General features: G+C 41.0%; 1 protein-coding gene across 1 annotated transcript; it reads right to left on the bottom strand.

Moving 5' to 3' along the window:
- Positions 1-3,842: 3,842 nt before the first annotated feature.
- LOC308281388 (ADP-ribosylation factor-binding protein GGA2-like) lies at positions 3,843-22,210 on the bottom strand. Its single transcript, XM_080721555.1, has 16 exons — positions 22,115-22,210; positions 20,886-20,970; positions 19,063-19,138; positions 16,785-16,883; positions 15,207-15,330; positions 14,355-14,455; positions 13,375-13,455; positions 13,139-13,276; positions 11,905-12,109; positions 10,991-11,170; positions 10,153-10,226; positions 9,929-10,044; positions 9,595-9,755; positions 7,744-7,913; positions 5,161-5,271; positions 3,843-4,211 (listed from the first exon to the last, which is right to left on the bottom strand). The coding sequence occupies exons 1-16, from the start codon at positions 22,155-22,157 to the stop codon at positions 4,101-4,103; spliced, it is 1,875 nt and encodes a 624-aa protein (XP_080577681.1). The 5' UTR covers positions 22,158-22,210; the 3' UTR covers positions 3,843-4,100.
- Positions 22,211-22,318: the final 108 nt, after the last annotated feature.

Here is a 22,318-nt window from a genome sequence, read left to right as displayed (position 1 = left end):
TGAAGCAGTCAGACTAAAGACAAAAGGTTATGGAAGGGTGAAGGACAGAGAGAGAATGTGTGTGTGTGTGTGTGTGTGTGTGTGTGTGTGTGTGTGTGTGTGTGTGTGTGTGTGTGTGTGTGTGTGTGTGTGTGTGTGTGTCTGTGTGTGTGTGTGTGTGTGTGTGTGTGTGTGTGTGTGTGTGTGTGTGTGTGTGTGTGTGTGTGAGAGAGAGAGAGTAATGTAAGTACAGAATAGCATTGTGCTAGTGGATGAAACGACAATGAGGAATTAAGACGCCTCCTCCACCCATTCACCAGAGGATGCTTTTTTTCTCGGTCATACAGCATTTGTGCTGCTTATCCCAAGAGGTGCTTGGTGGGAAGTCTTTGTGTGCTGACTTATTGATGTCACCTTTACTGCTAAAAAAACACGTTGGGAGACGTTGAAGATGTGAATTCCAGCGGCGACAACCACGACAAAAGCAGATTTCGCATATGCCTGCCTGGACAGCCAGATGTTGCACTGTATTTACGTGACTAAAACCAAGCAAATATGAGCAGGTTTTTCCAGGTATTTTGGCCCTGGTAAAAGATGAGCCTTCGTCACCTAGCATAATGTACATTCACCACTGCCATAGGGATATGGGGATGAAGGGAACCTGTTTTATCAACCTTTTGTAGCACCCTAGAATCTAAAACCTCACAAACAATACAGTACATTCAAACAACAGCATGCAAAACTTATTTTTGATCTCATGGACTGTTATAGTTTACTCTCTCTCTTTAATCTTTACTACATTCTAATCTCTCCCCTCTCACTCTCATAGACAACAAACACACACACACACGCACGCACGCACGCACGCACGCACGCACGCACACACACACACACACACACACACACACACACACACACACGTATTTAACAGCAAGATACAGGATTACTCTGTTCTGACCATTAACTCAAGATTCTTGTTAAAACTTAACTATTCTTCCATTTTTGTCGGAAAAGCAAAAAAGTCTTGGACCTTTGGAACAAATATGATATTTCCAACGCAAGAGCAGTGCTGCGTCTTTACGATTCTTTAGGCTTGGCCTAGGAACGGTTCACACTCCTCATACACTAACCTTAAAACCATAAATGCTGGATTTCTGAGACATTTGGAATACTGGAGTAACACACGTGTGTGAACAGGGCTGTTCATTCTCCTTCCACCGGAAGCCTCTGCAACACAACTTAAGTGGTCAACTTATTAAAGCCTGATTCATGCTTCAGCGAACAAGCGTCAGGTGGTGACATGTCAGCCATCAATATGAGTAATAGACTCTATGCCAGGGGTCTTCAACAGGGGGTCCGGGACCCCTAGGGGGTCCTCAGAGTTACTACAGGGGGTCCTCCAAATCTTTTTTATATTAACCACTTGAACCCTAGTGTCCATATTCTGAGAACTGTAGCTAAAAATAGCCGATCTACAAGCTCACAAATAGCCGATCTACAAGCTCTACAAGCTCTACAAGCTCTACAAGCTCTACAAGCTCTACAAGCTCACAACGCCTCGCGCTGCGAGGCGTTGTGAGCTTGTAGATCGGCTATTTTTGGCAAAGAGATTTAATGTAGAGGTGAAAAAGAGCAGACTAGGTACATAGTGAAAGGTCAGGTTTATTAGGTAATGACGGCTCTAGTGGTATCTGAAAACACAAACTGACATGAATCCAAAATACACTGACGATTGTGCTGTCAAACGATGAAACTATATGGAATCTATGGAAAGATTGCAGGGGTCCCTGCTTCATCTCTCTCTCAACTAGGGGGTCCTTGGCCTGAAAACGTTGAAGACCCCTGCTCTATGCACAGCAGCCATGTTGGAAAGAAATTGAGCCTCTTCCTTACTTCTGTCACGTACAGTATGAGTATGTTACGAATGATGCTAACAAAGGCTCTGTTCCATGCTTCTGGTCAAACAGATTGGGGTCCAGGGTTCCAAATGGCCCCTTGCAGGTGGGTAACTCTGATTGTACAAATGGAACCAAATGGACCCCGACGCGTCCATCTGGTTCCATTTGTACACTCTCAGAGTTAAAGGGGTCCTTGAAATGTAAATGTTTGAGAACCACTCTGCCACACCAAATGGAACAGAGCCTTAGTTAGTAACATTGGCAACACCTGTGAAGGCCCAATTTATTTCCAACACGACTGCTGTACATAGAGTCTATTTCACCAAAGTATAAATCAGGCTTAAGTGTCGCTGTGGCTTCACGCTGGATTCCCCATGTATTCCATCCACCATAATGAAGTCTGTTGACTGTTTCTCCACTCCCAGAATGTGACTTTCATTCCAGGATGGATCATTACAAACCTACTGTAGAAGTCCACAATAGTCAGTTTGGCTACTCATGAAGCAATGTACAGCAGTGTTTCTCTTTTACATTTCAAGGATCTCCCCTTAACTCTTGACAGTGTACAAATGCTGTTAGAGTTACAGACTTGTATGGGTCAATTTAGACCCCACTAAAGTCCCTGGAATCCACTTTGAGAACCACTGTACTACAGGACCATGGTTGGGGTGTGATGGTCTTCCATCATTCCTTTTTCGTTTTTTCTCTCTTTTTTTTTCTTTTTCTTTTGGTAAAACCTGTATTTGGCACTTTATCTAACACCCCTGTTACATATATGTACATAATAAACATGTATTTTAATCTGATGATGTCATACAATAAATGAAAATGTAAATTATGTTTACCAGTGCAGGTGTTGTTTTCACTATCCTTTCACCCCAATGATCCTAATTGGGGTGAAATTTTACCTGTTGTTAAACTGCTAATTAAGCGTTAAATTAACACTGAGGATTTGCTGTGTAATCTTTAGTCGTGTTCTAACAATCAATCAGTGACCAATGACCAAATATAACAAACAGCAGTTTTATTGATGGCTGAAGTTACATAGGCACACATGGCATATACAAGAACGGTCTGTTCAACAGGCAATTCATAACATATTCAAGTGTAGTGGACATTGTGACAATCTTAACATTCCCACCACAAGCCTTGACCAGCATCTTTGTCAAACCGACATCTGGTAATATCAATACGCAAGCTGTTGCAAGATGTCCTACAGGAGATCAGATGATAAGGGTAAAGAGCAAGCTTTGACCAACTCTATATTCATTCAATTATCAGATTAAGACTACTACTGAATAAGGGTCAATAGCAAGGAGTCCTGCCTGACTATGACTCAAATGAGTACTTAAGATTTAAAAACTGGTTCTTGATCTGGAGTTTCACATTCTTTCATAATATTATAAAACGTTATCATCTTAATAGCCCAGGTGAGTGAGAAAAAGCCACTGGAATATTCTTACATGAATGAGGCCACTTCCTGCAACATCATAACACACCGTTGAGGCAAAAATGTAAAAGTACAAAATGCAATAATTAAAAACACCAATTTGTATCTCGTATAGATCCTGATAAATGTTACAAAGCCTAGCAAACACAAGCAGTTGCAAATAAATACACGCTACATGGAAATATACAGTACGAGGTGTGTAAGAAAGGTAACAGGACTGTGGTCGCCACGCTCATGTCACTGTGTAGTGTAACATCTCACTATTCCGCTATACTATTGTTCACTTCTTTCTCTCAGTCTTTGCTTCTGTTCGAGACTGGTGTGTAATTACGCTGCTGTTATCCTCCGTCACGTAACAGGAGGTGGCACAAAAATGGATCAAAGATTTATTTTGAAATCCCTGGTTAAATTGGATTAGCCTAACCATAACACTAAACACACAACAGCCTGGATAAGAAGCACAGAGTGAGAGAAGTTTACAATATTATATTATAGCAGAATAGTGAGCTGTTGCACTACACAGTGACTTACTCAAGAGTCACTCGTGAGCGTGGCTGCCACAGTCCTTATCTTACACACTGTGTACATCAGACACTCACTAAGATGTACAGTATATTTACATTACTGTACATAAGCTCATATCAGACATGACACACACACGCACACACACACACACACACACACACACACACACACACACACACACACACACACACACACACACACACACACACACACACAGTGGAATCAGGATCTCCACTGAGAAGCTGGATCTAGGTTCTTAGAAGCCCACCCAAGTCAGGGAAGTTATGTATCTCTCCTGTCTCACTAAGCTGCTGGTCTCCATGGATTAGGCTCAGCTTGTATCGCAGACGCACCTTACACTATAAAAAAAGGTGTAGAGAGGATGGGAAAAGGATAAGTGGAAAAGGAAAAGGAGAGGGTCAAGATTGAATGTATCACGTCAATGAACGGAGAAGAATGTATTTTTAGATCTTTTTGGATCTTTGCAATCCAAAGCCTCTCACTAAGGCTAGGAATGTTTACCTTTCCAAAATATAACCATAGAAGAAGAAAATAAATTAAATCGTCTGGGCACTCGTGTACATAATTAGCCCTATTCATGGCCCGCCCACTCAGCAAATTTCTCAGCAACTTTCTGGTGCTGATGTCAGTTTAGAAGGGGAAACTATAACAGAAATAGCTGGACTTAAAGCCAACAAATCATTATTTCGAACGGTAAAGTAAATTATAATGCTTTGTGCCTTTAACTATCTTGTGTTCTTGATCATGCTAGCCGTATTTTATACTTTACTATTCGGAAATTGCATTAAATTTGCGATTTCTGTGTTAACTCTATGGGCTTTTAGAAGGGTTTCCCCCTTCAAAGCGTGACTTCAGCACCAGGGGGATGCTGAGTGGGCGGGCCGTGAATAGGGCTAATAAGCACCAGCTGAATCCTACAGTCAAGCCCAGGTGCATTTCTTGCTTGTGCATGCCGCAGTTTTAACCGGAAGTGAATACAAAAATGTTCTTATTCAACATAAAGCTGTGTTTTGAACATATAAACAGCTGGAGAAGACACTTGGGATTACACTATGAGCATTGCCTGGGAGTTTATAAATAGATTTTGTTATTATTTTGCTGTTGTTAACTCGGCCACTCGTTTACTTCAATTCAAAGTATTTTCTTTCGTTCACTAATGTTATACAGCACAAACAAAACTTCTCTTGTATTCAATACATCATGGGGTGAGTAACGGATTGAAATAAAGTCCTTTTTTGGGTGAACTTCCCCTTTAAATGTATAACTCTGCAGTACAGTCAAACTTACCCTCTGGGGATTGGCCAACAATAGCACCTGCGAGACGGCAGCTGGAGGGAGCAGGGGATTATATGGAGGTAGATGTGTTGCTGATGAGGGTTGCAGTTTCACTGACATTACCTGGACAGATAACAGATAAACACGCTCAGAAAGTGATCAATGTTTATTTTTATTACGACCGTAGGTCGCAGTTTACCATCAAAACCGTCAAATCTTGACCGTATCTGTCCGTATGGCTTTTATGACTTTTATTGCCATATATGGAGATCCCTGTGATGCCAGGGGAACCAAATCCCTTTGGCCAGATGGCCAAGACATGTCGCGACCTCGCCCCCTTAGGTATCTTACTGGTGTATATATAGAGCATCGCAGTGAGGTGTCGGAAGTCCATTTTCCATTCATTTTCAACATAGGGTTTTTCATTATCAGCCACAAAGTCGTAGCAATTCAATGTACACTTACCACTAGGCTGGTGGTTGTAAAATGGTTCTATATGCTCCTGTAGAAGCCCCGAGTATGTATGCAATCACTCTAGTTTTAGTAAAACACGTTTTAATCAAGATCGCACGGAGAAGAACTGCAATTCCCATACTGCTAAACATGTACATCCGGTGAAATCGACGTCTGTGATTGGTCTAGCTTCTTCTTCTTTCACATATCTTGCGGTTACCGCGGAAGTAGCTACTGCCCCCTGTCTTCCCGGCGGATTATTGCACATCAGCAGAACTCCGTGAGCGATCGTCTTTCTTTTACAAATATGATGCACTATGTTAAGGATGACGATAAGAGCGTCCACAGAGATGACAATCACTACATTTCAGGCCATATGCTGGCCTGGATAACTAAACTGAGCGTGATTTAAGGGCTATATTTCAGGAAACAACAACAACATTCGCAATGCATTCTGGGAGTGTAGTTTCCGCAATTTTAAAAATAATGATGTACACAGTCTTGTACCCTGCCCTTTCTTTCAGCTTTCTAATTAATCTTTGCATTCAAAAAAATGTGAATATTGACATGATCCCTCTCCAGCCGAGGTGGCTTACAAACGTTTAAATAAATACTTTATGAAACGTCTATGGAAGAAAAGAATGCGGAAAATGCTTCCGACACCAGAGTGAGGACGGAGTGGGGCTTCAACTGCGATGCTCTATATTAGAAAGGTGTCACAAGAGACAAAAGGACTGTTACATTTGGTCATGCCATTACATTTGGCAAGACAAAAACTGAAACAGTCTTACTAATCTGAACCACGGCACATACATAACTTCCCTCCTCCTTCCTTGTCCATCTATACACTCTCTTCCATTAATGCATGTCACCATTTAAACTTTTAGTGACCTCTTCTTCAGTGTTTTTGTGCTTTCTCATTTGGCCGGCTGCAGTGGATCCAGGGTTCCCATGGAATATGACTGAAGCTTGCTAATATTGCCGTTATCATTATTGTTGTCATTATATGTAGTTGTTACACTAATGTTGTCGTTGCCATTATCATTACTCTCTCTCTCTCTCTCTCTCTCTCTCTCTCTCTCTCTCTCTCTCTCTCTCTCTCTCTCTCTCTCACATTCTCTCACATTTTTTGTACACTACTCTTACAGATTTTGTCTTCTTTGTATTCTATCCTGATTGGCAAACGCAAAGTGCAATTATCATGAAGTCGGGCACACACGTTCCCACTAGGCCGAGGAAGAAATGCCACTTAATTCTTTTTTAATCAGCCTCATGGTGGCACTATAACAGGCCGATTTGTCGTTATACCTATAACTCCACCGATCAGTTTCAAACTTTGTAAGCGCACTCCCTAGAGGCCAAGGAAAAACCCTTTCCCTGCATTTTTCACATCAGCCTTTTATAGCGCCACCATGAGGCTGTTTTTTGACAAACAAATGTTTTGACATTTCACTGTCTCTGAAGCTAACTTGTCCACTCACCTTGGATTGCGTTTGACCCCGCTCATTCATAACCACCTAATTCAATACCACCCAATGCACACCCACAACCAACATGCCACACCTGGTGGAGACCTGTGCTTGGAAGAGCACTGCTTCTAGTTCAGGGGTTCCCAAACTTTTTTGTCTCAGGGCACCCCATAAATATTGTTTTAATCCGAGGCACCCCTACATTATAATTTTCACTCCCAGCACCTTATATTTATAGCATATCTAAAAAAATAATAATACTAAACTAGTGAAAACAGCAGATCTACAAGCACACAACGCCTCGCGATGCAAGGCGTTGTGTGCTTGTAGATCGGCTGTTTTCACTAGTTTTGCGCGACAGTCTTGTATGATGAAGCAGGGCTTTGCTTTACCAAAAGACATACACATTTGAAACTTGGCGATACGAGGTTTCTGCCCGACAGTGACGATATTTTAGTGATTATGTTGTGAGGAAAACGTTGAGATAATAGCCATTTTGGTTAGAACTGACTGAAAATAACTTTGTACTTCAAGTTTAAAATGGCACTAAATATTAAATAGTGTCGAAAATAAATTCCATATATTATCAAATGATCTCGCGGCACCCCTGGACTGCCGTCGCGGCACCCCAGGGTGCCCCGTCACCCACTTTGAAGACCCCTGTTCTGGTTACCTTGGGAACCGCAGCTTGAAACAGGAAGTCTGTCACTAGAAGAGCAGAAGTGTTCACGGTAGAGAGGACCATCACAGCAACACCTGGGTGTTCTGGAGGAGGGTCTTTGGCAAAGTGGATTGAAACATGGACCCCGCCCTGATCAAATATTGTGATTGGCTCCAACTGACCTATCAGAGCAAAGGAACAACACTCGTATTAGTTAGGGAAAATTTGCAGAATACCTGTCAAATCTGGGAATAAATTCCTTACCAAACAATTTCTTCACCAATGTGTTGGTAAAGGTGTCTAGTAACATATCTAACAAAGATTGAAATTCAACATCCCTAGCAAAATATTTGACAGCTAGGGTAATTCTGGGTCTCATTCACTTACTATACACTGTACTATAAGGGAAAAAAATTACTCCCAAAAATATGCTTTAAGTGGGATGTGAGGGGTCTAACTAGTTGTTTTTAATTATTCTGAATCCATTGCAAGCATTTGTTTTGCACGAAAAACATTCCTTGGGCCAAACATGGACCCCATACACCTTGTGAAAAGTGATGACTCATCACTAAACCATCGTTTTTTTGCGTCTGATTTTGTCCCTTACAGAATAGTGTATAGTAAGTGAATGAGACCCAGAATTACCCTAGCTGTCAAAGATTTTGCTAGGGATGTTGAATTTCAATCTTTGTTAGATATGTTACTAGACACCTTTACGAACACATTGATGAAGAAATTGTTTGGTAAGGAATTTATTCCCAGGGTTTTATTAAAATTCCCTGACTATATGTAGCTTGTTACATGACGCCAGGTGAGACAGCTTGTTTGCATTAATAATGTTGAACACGCTACTGAAAAGAGTTTTGTTTGCTATTGTTTGAAAATATCTACAGTATATAAAAAAAAAAAAAAGACGATTTCTAATAACTAACTAGAACAGTGGTTCTCAACCTTTTCAGGACGCGACCCCCAAAATAATCATAATTTGAAATGGGGACCCCCCACCCTGCACAAGCACTTGGAATTGTAGGAGTTTGCATTACATTTAGTTTGACTCGATCTATTCCATTGATGCAAGGCGTTGTGAGCATGTCGATCTGCTATTTTCACAATTTCTGCCTCTAATATTTGTCAATTTTACCAACATTTGACCAGAGGTACTAAAAAGGTTTTTAAAGTCCTTAAATTGCCATTTAGAAATGTGCAGATACCCTCTATACACTCAAACTTTATATTGGTTTGTTTACTGTTGAGTGAGAAAACAATGTTGCACATTAAGTAAATTATCTGGGGACCCCCCAGACCACCCACAATTATTCGGGGACCCCCCTGGGGGTCCTGACCCACAGGTTCTCAACCACTGAACTAGAAGAATGAGAATGTTATCAATAAATTCCAAGTTTTACATGCTAAAGAAGCTGATGAAGTTAATGCTGGAGATGGAGCTGAATGGTTTTGCAGTGAGCACCTACAGTGCTTGGACCATACTGGTAGTCTGGCATGTTTCACTAATTGTCTATGAATCATGGTATACTTGACATTACTGCCAAGACTGTTCTAAAGCTTTTTGTTGTTCGTTTGACAGTACAGTATGAAAACCACCTTGCAGACTCTTTTCTTGTCAGTTAAATTATAGTCATCCAATCCATCATAAATTGATTTGAAAAGTCTAGCTGAAAATAGTCCCCAGAGAAGATATTGATTTAAACATCCATGAAGTATTAACCATGCAATGATGTTTAAGTAAAATTGTCTACAAAATCGAAGAGGAAAAGGGTCTGTTTATCGCCAAAGATATGAACAAACACATGTACCGACGATGCCTCTAATCTTTTACATGGCCATTTAAATCAGGGAACATACTTGGTTTGATTGTCTCCAGTGGAACACAGATGCCTGCTAGGGGTTGCTGAAGGCGCAAGCTCTCCTCCACTTTCACAGGAGACAGTGACATCTCCATTTCTTGTTTCTGTGTCTTAGATGGTGATCCTGACCAGGTAAAAGGCAAATCTTGAGCGAGTGACCTACAGTACAAAGACAAAAGACAGTTGGTATTGTGATGTCCAGTTTAGAATCGGAAGGTTTTCCAGTTAGTTAGACTACCCCATTGGTGTGTGAATGGGGTGAACATTTTAAAGAGCTTTGAATGAATGGTTAGACGATTAGAAAGGCACTACAGTAATAAATGTCTGTTTACCATCCATCCTTTATGGAGTTTGTGGAGACTGTGTTCCCTCCACCTCCACGGGCTCTCAGAAAATGGTCACTCCCTTCATTTTCATGAACAATGTTCATATGGACACATCCACTGAGCTGGTAGAAAGGAAAGCTTCTGTCAAACAAGCATTCAAGTTCCCTCATGACAAAAACAAGAATTAAAGTTTTTTGTGCTGGCAAACCAGATTCCAAGTCGAATCTTACCTCCATTAATTCCTCATAGTGTGTCTTTGGAGTAACTGGAGTTTGGTTGGGTTTTGAGACCAGATGATCAAAACCTGTAATGACACCAAATGGCTGCAGGTCAATCAAACACATTACTTGAGCCAGAGCAAGCCAAGGTCCCAACAAGGGAAATGACAAATGACGGGTGTAAACGTATAGTTTATCACACACCCATTGCCTTATTTATTCATATATCTTATCAACACTTTTTTTATCACTACATTTTATTAAAGAATGTTATCAACACTTTTAAGTTCACAGATGAACATTACTGTTAACTAGAAGCAGTGCTCTTCCGAGCACAGGTCTCTGCCAGGTCAGGTAGGTTATTGTGGCCTCCTGGTGGCACTATAATAGTACAGCGTGAAAAGGGTGGCATTTGTTCTTTGACCCAGTGGGAATGATTTCACGGAAATCTCACAATGTGTTCATGATTTGAGGCATTTTGTTCAAAACGGACAAATCCTGCAAACTTTGGAAGCCAATCTTAGCCAATCAGGATGGAAAATGGGAAATCTGACAGATTCATGTTGATCACATGACTGTAGAGATACCGTCTACCGATTTGCATGATTTGTGGACACAATCTATAGGAGTACTGTCCAAAAAATGTGTTTAGCAAAAATCGGCCTCATGGTGGCACTAGAACAGTTCCATGTGAGAACATGTGGGGCTGAGGTTCTTAATTGTGTTCTTGCACAGTTTGGGCCTGGTGGAGACAACAAGGATCTCCCCCAGTTTTCCGACAGTGTCAGGGGTGGCCAACAAGTTACTTACTTACTAAACTCAAGCTCAGAATCCAATAGAGATACTGTACCTAGTTCTATGACTCCCTGGTCAGTCGGTGAGGAGGTAAACGTAAGAAAGGAGGACAGTGGAGAGGAGTCACAGGCAGAGAAGTCAGAGGGAGAAATGGACCTCCTGTGAGGCTGTGGAGAGTCCAGTGCTGACAAGTCGATGAGGTGATAGCTCTTAATCTCTCTAGGACTTGTGGGAGCTGTAGTACAGGATTGAGAGAGCATCAAACTACAACCCAGTGGCGTCAGTTCAGAAAAAGCTAAGGTATGGCAACATGACTGGTGTTTTGCACGCGCAAGGCGCGCGTGCAAGACACCAGTCATGTTGCCTTAGCAACAGGCATAATACATTTATTGCCAGACCCATGAAATGGGTAGGCCTACATAAGCAAATGTCGGTCTGTCCGGGTTTTCTATATAAAGGGTATATATGATGATGACATGATGATGACATGCCTACAAAAGGCATGATGTCATAAATGATGATGACAGACAGGGGGTCTGGCACAACCAGGTTGACCTGGTCTAGTTTTAAGAAGTACATTCTATTTCCCCCCCGTTTCTACAGTTTCTTGGGCTGGATATGGCAGCCTGGAACGCTTGTTCAAGTGCAGCTAAACTTGGCATGTTAGTAAATGTGCGGAGAATATAATTATAATACCTTGTTAAAGTGACCATTTTTGTTAAATTTTGCATTTGTAGTTATTTTACTGTAATTAGCAACATAATAACCAGCACAGATAGACAAAGAGACATTCATGGATTTATATTTAAAAGTAACTTTTATTTTCCCCCCTGGACCCAGGGTATGGCAGCTGCATACCCCTGCCATACCCAATTGACGCCCCTGCTACAACCTCAAGAAATCAGTCACAAAAATGAACACCACAAAACATGGTGCAATGCATCGTTTCATTCACAGAGATCTACCTACCGCTGGTTTTACATTCCTCCGTTGGTTCTCCATTTGTCCTTCCTTTGCCTACTCTTCTCTCCACCTGGCACTTGTAGGCGTTCACTACCAGCGTTAATTCATCATTGGCTGCGAGGATCTGGGCCAGTGCCGCATCATCATCCATCGTGTCGCTGGCCAGTCGGAACAGGCTGGGCCTCAGCCTATCACAGCGCTCATACAGGGCCTGCCGTTAGGAGAGGGAAGGGAAGGGTCAGCTCCGTCGATATGAAATAGTATTAGATACAGTAGGTCATAAGCCGCCTACTTCTGTGTTCAAAATCACCTACTTAATGAGATACTCAATGACACTTATCGCTACTATATACGATCATAACCAATGCAACTTCACATCAAACTAACGTGTCATGGAGGCCTCCATGGATCGATTACTTCCTATTCTGTGTTGGACATGTAGGCACCGAGGTGAATGGAAATTAATGTTCTATACTTTTTCAACAGTAAAGTCTCAATATATGATACAAACACATTCCCCTCAACGTGGAGTTACCTATGGTTACAGAGGAGGTGGGGTTACGTACTGTACATGTACTGTCTGCTTGATGGTTATAGCACATAATCAGGCGTTGAGGATTCATGGGTTTCAAACATTCATTCCTTCAACTCCAATTAAAACCCTTACCCTATCCCTAAACAAGAGTTCATAGCCTTGAATTAGCGGGGCCAACTCTGGTAGGTGTACTGTAAGTAGATGTGTTTATTCCTAAAAAAAAATCAAACCTCGGTTCGAAGTGAAGCGGTGAACTTTTATTCTATGTGTTCCAGAGTTATGAACTCTGGAACACATAGATACATTCTTTATTCTGAATGAATGAATGTTTTTATCTGGAGGGCCGAATTGTCATGTGAAGCTTGACCAATCCTCAAAGTATCCAATCATCAGACCGGGACGGACACCACACATATATTCTGGACATACGGGACAGATTCTGGACGTACGGGACAGATGAAACCTGTTAATTCTGGACTGAAATGACCATATATGGACATGAGGTGACACACATTTTGTTTTTGATAAAACCTGTTCATTCTGGACTGAAATGACCATATATGGACATGGGACACACATTTTGTTTTTGATAAAACCTGTTCATTCTGGACTGAAATGACCATATATGGACATGGGACACACAAAGCCACCTCCTTGGAAGCGGCTTTCACCACTTCAAAAACATATAAACATATATCATTGTACCTTCAATTGGTCAATGTGTTGTGATGAGTCTCCAGTGTGTCTGTGTTGGTCCAATAGTTCCCTAAGCTGCCTGGTGCTTGTCTCCACCTCTTCTAGAGTAGACACACGCTTTGACTCTTTCTCTGCTTTTTCCTGCTCCTGGCACAATCAAGCAAACAAACAAACACACTATCAGCAATACACAACACCACCATCACCACTACCGATATTCCCCCGGCCCCTACAACACAGCTCACCTCTTTCATGGTGCTTTTAATAAGTCTGTTGGCGGCTTCCAGGTCCTCTGGACGGGTGCTCTTCAATAATCTGGCTAATTGCTGAAGTAATAACAAACATTAGCACGCAAGCAAGAAAAACACATGGTTTTGCATTAATTATGAGGACTTTTCATTGACTAAATTAATTTCCTATCTAAGCCCCACCATAACCCTTTACATTTACCCTAAATTCAATCTGGGAACCCATAAATCTGCTTTGTTTTTCCCTCTGGAGGCACAACGTCCTTTTTTTGTGTAGAAAGAAGAACACAGTTTGGCTCCTCCCCTTTCTTAGTCCACTTCCTTCCAGGTGCTTCTGTGTTTATTCCTACTAACAACAATACTACATATTTAGGGCACTGGTGCTGACATATTCTGCTGTTAGCAGAAACTGTCTTGAGGGATTACCCTAAACTTAACATGACCCTAATTCTAAGGCGCGCTACAGACATTTGCGAGAGCTATAGTGTCCGTATCGTCTGAGAATGAGAATGAGGGGCAGTCCAATTCATTGTCAACGAAGGTCACGTGGTATTTTGTCGTTGCCGTGTCTCTTGGCCAAAAGACTGTCTTCGGTTGAGCAAGAGACACGGCAAAGACATGAAACCATGTGACGTAGATAGAAAATGCATTGGACGCCCTCACCTCCCCTCTCATTCTCAGACGTTACTGAGAAGATGTCTCATGCGTAGGTGTGATTCCGGCCTAATACTAAAGCTATGGCCTAACCCAATAGTTGCCCAATTAATGCACAGGCAAACTTACTTTACTTTCCATCCAAATGTCCTCACTATCCACTAGTTTTCTAAATGTTTTAGATCATGAAGATGGCAAACAAGTACATAATGTAATCGAATGCACACACACACACACACACACACACACACACACACACACACACACACACACACACACACACACACACACACACACACACACACACACACACACACACACACCTTGGCCTTCTCCTCCTGGTCAAAGACAGATTCCAAACTTCTTTGGGGAGGGGGTGGCATCACAATAGTGTCTGGCAGTTTTGGGTCCTTCTTAACGATACCTAACAAATCGAGGAGGAAAACACTACTAAATAATTTTATTCTGGAGGGAGAAACATACATAACTGTAAGGTGTCGACTATGCGTATTCAGTTAAATAATGTCCATCAACCTATTTGCTACAGTATTTCCTGGTGTCCATGCCATCATAGGCAAACATTTTGTTTAAAAAAAAAAGAAAAGAAAGAAAAATCATACTAAATGTATGAAACTAATAAATAGTGCTCAAGCAGTTAAACTTAATATTTGGCATTAGTAAAAGAAAAATAAACGTTTACAGGGTGATAAGAGTGAAGTTATAGAGACACGGATATACAGGAGTGCCTTCAGATTTGGACTTCCCCTTTGGTGTACCTTGAGCACAACATCTAACTATTAATCATCACACTGATAATAAAACAAACAGTGTCGCCACCATGGTAACAATGCCCAACTGACATCACTGACTGACATCACTACGGTGCCCAAATTTGGAGATGACATCACAGACTGGTCTGGACACAGAACTCCATATATGGGCATAAAAGAGTGCCAGCCAGACAGAGGATACAAGGGGTATTGCGCAACTGGACATCGATGGTGACTATTCTGCCCAACGGGCACCGGTCTGGGATCTCCAACATTACTTCTGAGACTCCTACATTCAATTTTAAAACCACTGGACTAACGTACACAACCTTAAATAGGTATAAAAAACATATTAGAAAGTGCATTCAAGGTGTAGCTCTGGTGAGTGTTGTTTTAAATTCAAACCTTGTTTCTTTAGCATGCGGTACGCTTCCTGGACCTTGGGTTCATCTTTGAGCCATAGAGTCCAACTGTAGAGGACTTCTATCACTTTGTCCTTGACCTTCTGAGGACTCCATTGACCCAGATACTGTTCACACAGAACAACCAGGTTCAACACACATAATGCCATTGTCATGAATCACTGAATGATTTATCTTTCATTTAATATGAATTAGATGGATTCCATTTATAATCATATTTGGAGAAGACTGAACTCGTTGTGAACTTTATGTGTAACTCGTTTAGGGCTGTCACGATTATGACATTTTACGAGACGATTAATTGTCACTCAAATAATTGCGATTAACGATTTAATTGTGTTTTTGTCGCTGACAATTACATTTCTGTTCAGACTTTTAGGCTTTGAAGTTGTGCATGGTAGATATGACACATGAAATAAATATACAAAGAAATTACTGACATATTTGACAACTTTATACTTAAAAAAGAACATCGATAGTGGAAATAGACGATCTACAAGCTCACAACGCGTCGCATCGCTACGCGTTGTGAGCTTGTAGATCTGCTATTTCCACTATTTTTGACTAATATATGAACATTTTTCAACATGGAAACAATTATCACGATTATGAAAAATAATCACGATTATGTCAAATAATTGCGATTAGACGATTATGTAATAATTGTGACAGCCCTAAACTCGTTTTGGTATTGTTAGATTGGAAATAGGGATGCACTGATGCTAATGTAGTGAGTTAGCAACCACGCTATGAGGATTTCATATCAGAACTTTTCCTTCATACTGTACTAAAACAAAACCATATGTAACCTGTCAAACATCTGTCTGAGGAAAGCAAGATGATTGGCAGCCCTTATCACAGATTTCACATGATCTTCTTAACTGGAAGGAATATGTTTTAACAAGTACTTTTTTCCAGAAGTGACCACAGACGTATCCAATTACATTTAGTAGTTATAGGTGATGATCAGTGATAAATACAAGGAGTCTTTTGTCTTCTCTTGATTTGCCTAATGTGATTCTAAGTTTTTTTTTCTATTGATTAGTCACGCCATGGAGACTAGAGTTCAATAATATTTTTAGTTTTTTGTAGCATTCCTAAGACAAAAATGTGATAACAATAAATTTACCCCCATTCGTTCCGGATGGGGACCCGTTTCGAAACGGGTCCCCATCCGGAATCAATGGGGGTAAATTTACTTGAATCAAATTTTTGTCTAGGAATGTGACAAAAACCCAAAAATATTATTGAACTCTACTCTCCATGGCATGAGTAATCAATAGAAAAAAAGTCATTTTGGGGGTGAACTACTCCTTTAATACTCAGTATTGGATTCAGTATAGTAAATTCACTAGTGATAAGATAGTATCAGTGCATCCCTTAACTTAGAATCACATTAGGCAAATCAAGAGAAGACAAAAGACTCCTTGTATTTATCACTGATCATCACCTATAACTACTAAATGTAATTGGATACGTCTGTGGTCACTTCTGGAAAAAAGTACTTGTTAAAACATATTCCTTCCAGTTAAGAAGATCATTTTCCTTTGATTAGCATTACCTTTGGTGACAGAACTTTGATGAGCTCATTGAGAAAGCGGAACTTTATTGCTTCATGGTGGAATCTCTTACCACAGTAGTTCATGCATGCCTCTAGAACCTACAAAACACATGACAAACCATTGTCAGGAGAGCCATTTGAATGTTACACTGTGTAGTGACAAAGACAAAGAAAGACAGATATGACTGACAGACAGATAGACAGACAGACAGACAGACAGACAGACAGACAGACAGACAGACAGACATTTCATAACGAAAATAAATTAAACTCATTAAAAAAATCACACTTGTGTGAACTGAGCGGTGGAGGCTGCGTGTGTGTGTGTGTGTGTGTGTGTGTGTGTGTGTGTGTGTGTGTGTGTGTGTGTGTGTGTGTATGTGTGCGTGCGTGCGTGTATGTGTGTGTGAATGTGAGTGTGCGTGCGTGCGTGTGCCTGGCCTGAACAACAGCGACCCTCCCTTAACATGTGTGGTCAGAAAAGGTATTGCAGGCTACATACAGACTCAGGCTACATACAGACAGACACGCACGCATACCCACACACACGGCCACGTTTAGGAGACGGTGTGACCACCGCTCAAAAATTGTGGGATTCAAAAGTCTGGCCACGTGAGACTACTGGTTAACCTCTATAAGCATCACATGATGTGGGACATTAGCCTTGACATCAGGACATTTAACAGTGAAACATTACAATACAATTGATCCATTCGACTGTATGGTCAGCAGGGCTCAGTAAGAATTGATCTTTGATAATGTAAATGCAATCCTTTGTGCCTTTTCTGCCACACATTATTTTACCCATGACACAATCTGGGACATAAAACTGAATTGTATGTCCATAATCGAAGTTTAACTGTAGACTACTCACAGCATTGTGTGTATTGTGGTAGAATATAAAAGAGGCACGAACCCTATGAAAAAGGTTGGTAAACTAATTATTTCCCCAAATCAAACTGATTAAGCGTTACCCCTGCTTCATTAATTACTAGCACAGGAGACAGGATGTCAGGATTAGGATGGACGTGCATCACCACGAAAGCGTGGGATGGCTCAAAGTAGCTGACAGAGTACAGCATCTTGCAATGGGCCTGGTGTACAAGATACACTACACCTCCAAGATTCCCATGTACCTGACAAACTACTTCTTAAAGGTCAAGGATGTTCACGACCACAACACCAGAGGCAGCTCCACTAATCATCATCAACGTAGATTTAACACTAAACAAGGCTCTAACTCGTTCTCCTGCTACACCATCAACATGTGGAACGCCCTTCCTCAAGCCCTAAAGGAGAGCAAATCCCTAGCCTCCTTCAAAATTGGTATGAAAAGTCACCTTCAGACAGCTGCTACCCGTGACTTGTAAATAGACTAAGCCCCCATGCCCCCCCCCCTTTTTTTATTATTCTTTTTTCTGCCTTTGTATTTGATGTTATGCTTTTGAAACTGATATTATCCTAGATAAAGTACTATGTTCTATCCGTCTGTCTTTCAATGTTATATGAGATACTTAAAGTGTGGTTCCTGTGGAAATAAGCCTCGGCTTTCTAGGATCTCCTTTTAGTTGACCTTGTACCAGTGATTTGTACTGTCATGAAACTGTACTTTTTTTCTATTGCAAACTTCTAATAAATTCTTCAATCAATCAATCAATACAAATTGGTAACAGATAGTCATTCTTAACATTTTCTAGAACATTTTTATTCAATGAATTGTTCTTTTCAAACCACCGGCCTCAGTGCAAGCTTGGAAATGCAAATGAGTTTCAGTTAAATAAAAACATAGCGTTTCCGAATATGCGTGTCAAATTAATGGCAGCTTTACTTCTTTCCTTTTTTTTATTTGAAATATAAAAGGGATATTCTAGCTTATTTATTGACTACATTCAAAAGTAAAAATCTGAAATCAACTCAATAGCACATTCATATTTCTATTATTCATCCTGAATAATTAAAATATACCATACAAATGTACATATCGTCACTGTCGGGCAGAAACCTCGTATCTCCAAGTTTCAAATTTGTATGTTCTTTCGCAAAGTAAAGCCCTGCTTCGTCATACAAGGCCGTCGCACAAAAGTAATGAAAACAGCAGATCTACAAGCACACAACGCCTCGTGGTGCGAGGCGTTGTGTGCTTGTAGATCGGCTGTTTTCACTAGTTTAATTCATCTTAAAAATGATAAATACAAAACTAACGGTTTTGGACATACAAGGTTTCCACCCGACAACGACGATATGATTTATAACTATTTGCTGGAATTAGAAAACTTACAGTAAGAGCTTGCAGAGCCTCTCTCTCCTGTGGAGACTGGATCTTGTGGGCCAAGAGAGGAGTGGCTACCTGGGGTCTGAGAGGACACAATGACTCAACAATGACCCACTGCACAGCATTGTGTGAATGGGGTGACTGGTAGGTTAATATAATATGCTATGCCACTATCAAAAGAAGTGCTAGAATATGTTCACATGAACACTATTATTAAAGGGGAAGACCACCCATTTTCAATATTGAACTATGTCATTAATATACCTTAGAGGAGTTGTGTGGAAATAAATAAAAAAGTTCCCCCTCTTCTGTGTTGCCTAGAACTGGAGGATTGATTTTGGGGTTTGTATTGCAAATTACAACTTGATGACAACACACATTGTACTTTACAATACAAACCCCAAAATCAATCCTCCAGTTCTAGGCAACACAGAAGAGGGGGAACTATTTTTTTATTTCCACACAACTCCTCTAAGGTATATTAATTACATAGTTCAATATTGAAAATGGGTGGTCTTCCCCTTTAACAATCACACAGGTCATAATGTAAGGAATTGAAAATGGACGAAAAATAACCAAGACCAAAGAAATTATGAAAATGATAAATACAACACTGCTATGGTAACATGTCATTAGTTCGAACACCCTTTGGATCGACCACCAAACTCTAACCCAAACCCTAATCCTAACCTCAGTAAAACTATGCCTAACCCTAACGCTAACCCTAAACCTAACCTCAGTAACCGTGACGCTGGTGATTATCTAACCTGCCGACGCTGTTCGACCCAACGGGAGTTCGACCTATGGGGCAGTCCCCCACTGCTATGACTGGTGGTGGTTGTGATTTTCTTAGGGGTGTGCTGCTTTCTTTAAAACTTGATGGTGTCTAGAAGTAGTACAGATTGCTCTAGTCTAGAGTCTAGAGACAAAGGGTTTCCAAACTTTTCAGGTCGCGACCCCCCAAAATACTTATATTTGAACTGGGGATCCCCAACCTGAGAAGCAATTGGAATTTTAGGCATTACATTTAGTTTTACTCGGTTCCACAGATAAATATTGTGAAAATAGCCAATCTACCAGCTCAGAACGCCTCGCAATTGACCAATTTGGTGCAGATAGATACTGTATGTTGATACTGTATGTTGGTTTGTTTAACTGTTGATAGAGTAAACAATATTGCACATTAAGCTAAACATCTGGGAACCCCCCAAAACATTGGGCCCCCAGTTTGGGAACCACTGCTCTTCCTCCTGATATGAGAACAATAGTCTAACTGACAACCTCTGACAACATAACCGATTATCATGGTGGCTGTGAAGCAACCATTTCTTATCCGCTCTTCTTCTGATGAACTAATTAAGCCATTGGTTCTCAAAGTGGGGTCCAGGGACCCCCAGGGGTCCTTGAGGGAGTTCCAGGGGGTCCTCAGCTAAATGATATTTAGGAACCAAATGGACCCTTACAAGTCTGAGTTAAATTAACATTGATTTTACAATATAAATTGGGGTCCCAGAGATTGAAATGCCATTAAATGGGGATCCGTACTCTGTAGCGTAATATAATGAATGTCAAACTGGGGGTCCTTGAAATTAAAATGGTTCAGAATCACACTTATGGGGGACCCTGGCATATCTTTTCAAATGCGGGTTAATAAGCGTCAATTTGGGGGTCCTTCACATGATGAAAAAGTTTGAGAACCACTGAACTAAGCCAGTCAGTGCCAGTGGTTCTATATTCTGCATCCACCTATATGAATTAAAGCCAATTGTTGCATAATGGAAGACATGTTCATGTTTTTCAATAGTAGGCCTATATATTTTACTGCTTACCCCTCAGTCTCTTGGTTTATGAGCTCATAGAAGGCTTGGATACAGTCCCACCTGTCATCCTGGTTAGCGGGGTCTGTGGCCTGGTCTGAGACCATGGAGGACAGGACAAGAAAAAAAAGCCAAGTCAGAACAGTAACAGGATAGTGGGTAGTCTGGGCACCAAGGAAGAGTGGGCATCTGTGTGTTAAATTGGCATCCCCCCACAAAATGTTAAAAAATAACATAGGCCTATTTGGTCCAGTAAATTATGCTATGGCCTGCCCTATAGCCTACAACCTAACATGCTCAAACACTCCTCAATCAATTCGAATATTTCTACAATTGCTACAAAACCTGTACATCCAGTAATTGGGCATAAACAAGAAGTTGAAGGATACAATATTAGGCTAAGTGCATGTTCACACATGTAGACCTATAGGCTACTTTACAAGACCATTTTTCAAATATATACAAATACATGAGATGAGGCTTACATTACTTGAACATTTTTCAAATATTTTGCTTTTTAACATTTTGGACAAAATAGCAAATTTTACATCGATGTGCCCACCTGATCTGTAGCCTATCTCAACAAACATCTAACAAAATGTAGCTCCTTTCGGAACCCCTCACTCCACTGGGAGCTGCGTAGCAGTGAGGGGTTCCGAAAGGAGCTAAACAAAATGTAGAATAATAAAGGAAAGGCATATTGCAACAATCATTATCTTGGCATCACTTTTTGATAAGACAGTGTGAGACCGTGCTGTTGCAAGATTCTAGAGCTGTTTGTCACTCACTACAGCGCGCTGTGAAGGAGCCGCCGCCCCCGCGCAACAAGTTAACCGTCTGCAGTTAAGTTGCGTCTGAAACGAAAGCCGCAACTACTAACGAAGAACGAACTCACCCACAAGATCAACAACAGATCTCACCTCAACAGCAAGAGCAACAGTGCCAATGGGACATGCAATACGCTATGAAACTTCCTGTTCGTTTACACAACCCAAAGAACTGCGCATTATTATTATAAATGTAAAATATAAAATACCACAACACGATCGACCTTGTCGACTCAACCTTTTAGCCCAAACAAACCGGTTCACAATAATATAGGCTATGTTGCACATTATTGCAATATATACTTTTGAATTCATGATCATGCGTAAGAGAAAAAGAAAGGTGATCAAGTCGGATCCAAAATAAAAACAAAACTTAGCAATCACGTGCCATTAGATTACAACGTATTCACTTACTGAGCCATGATTCTAATGTCCCTCCGCTTCCATGGGTCGCCATAGCTGTCGTCGCCAAACAAGACGCAAATGTTGTCTACTAAACTCTGATAAGAGCCGTCGCTGTCCGTCTCTGCAAGAGCAGAAGTGTAGACCTAAATGTCGCCTGGCCTCCTGCCCAGCCCAGCTCTGCGTTGCGACATGTGACACACAACCTCAGCTTAG

The sequence above is a fragment of the Nannobrachium achirus genome (assembly GCF_963921795.1).
Source record: "Nannobrachium achirus genome assembly, chromosome: 3".
NCBI lineage: Eukaryota > Metazoa > Chordata > Actinopteri > Myctophiformes > Myctophidae > Nannobrachium > Nannobrachium achirus.
The sequence above is the reverse complement of the archived record's forward strand: the minus strand, read 5'-3'. Positions and strand labels throughout refer to the sequence as shown.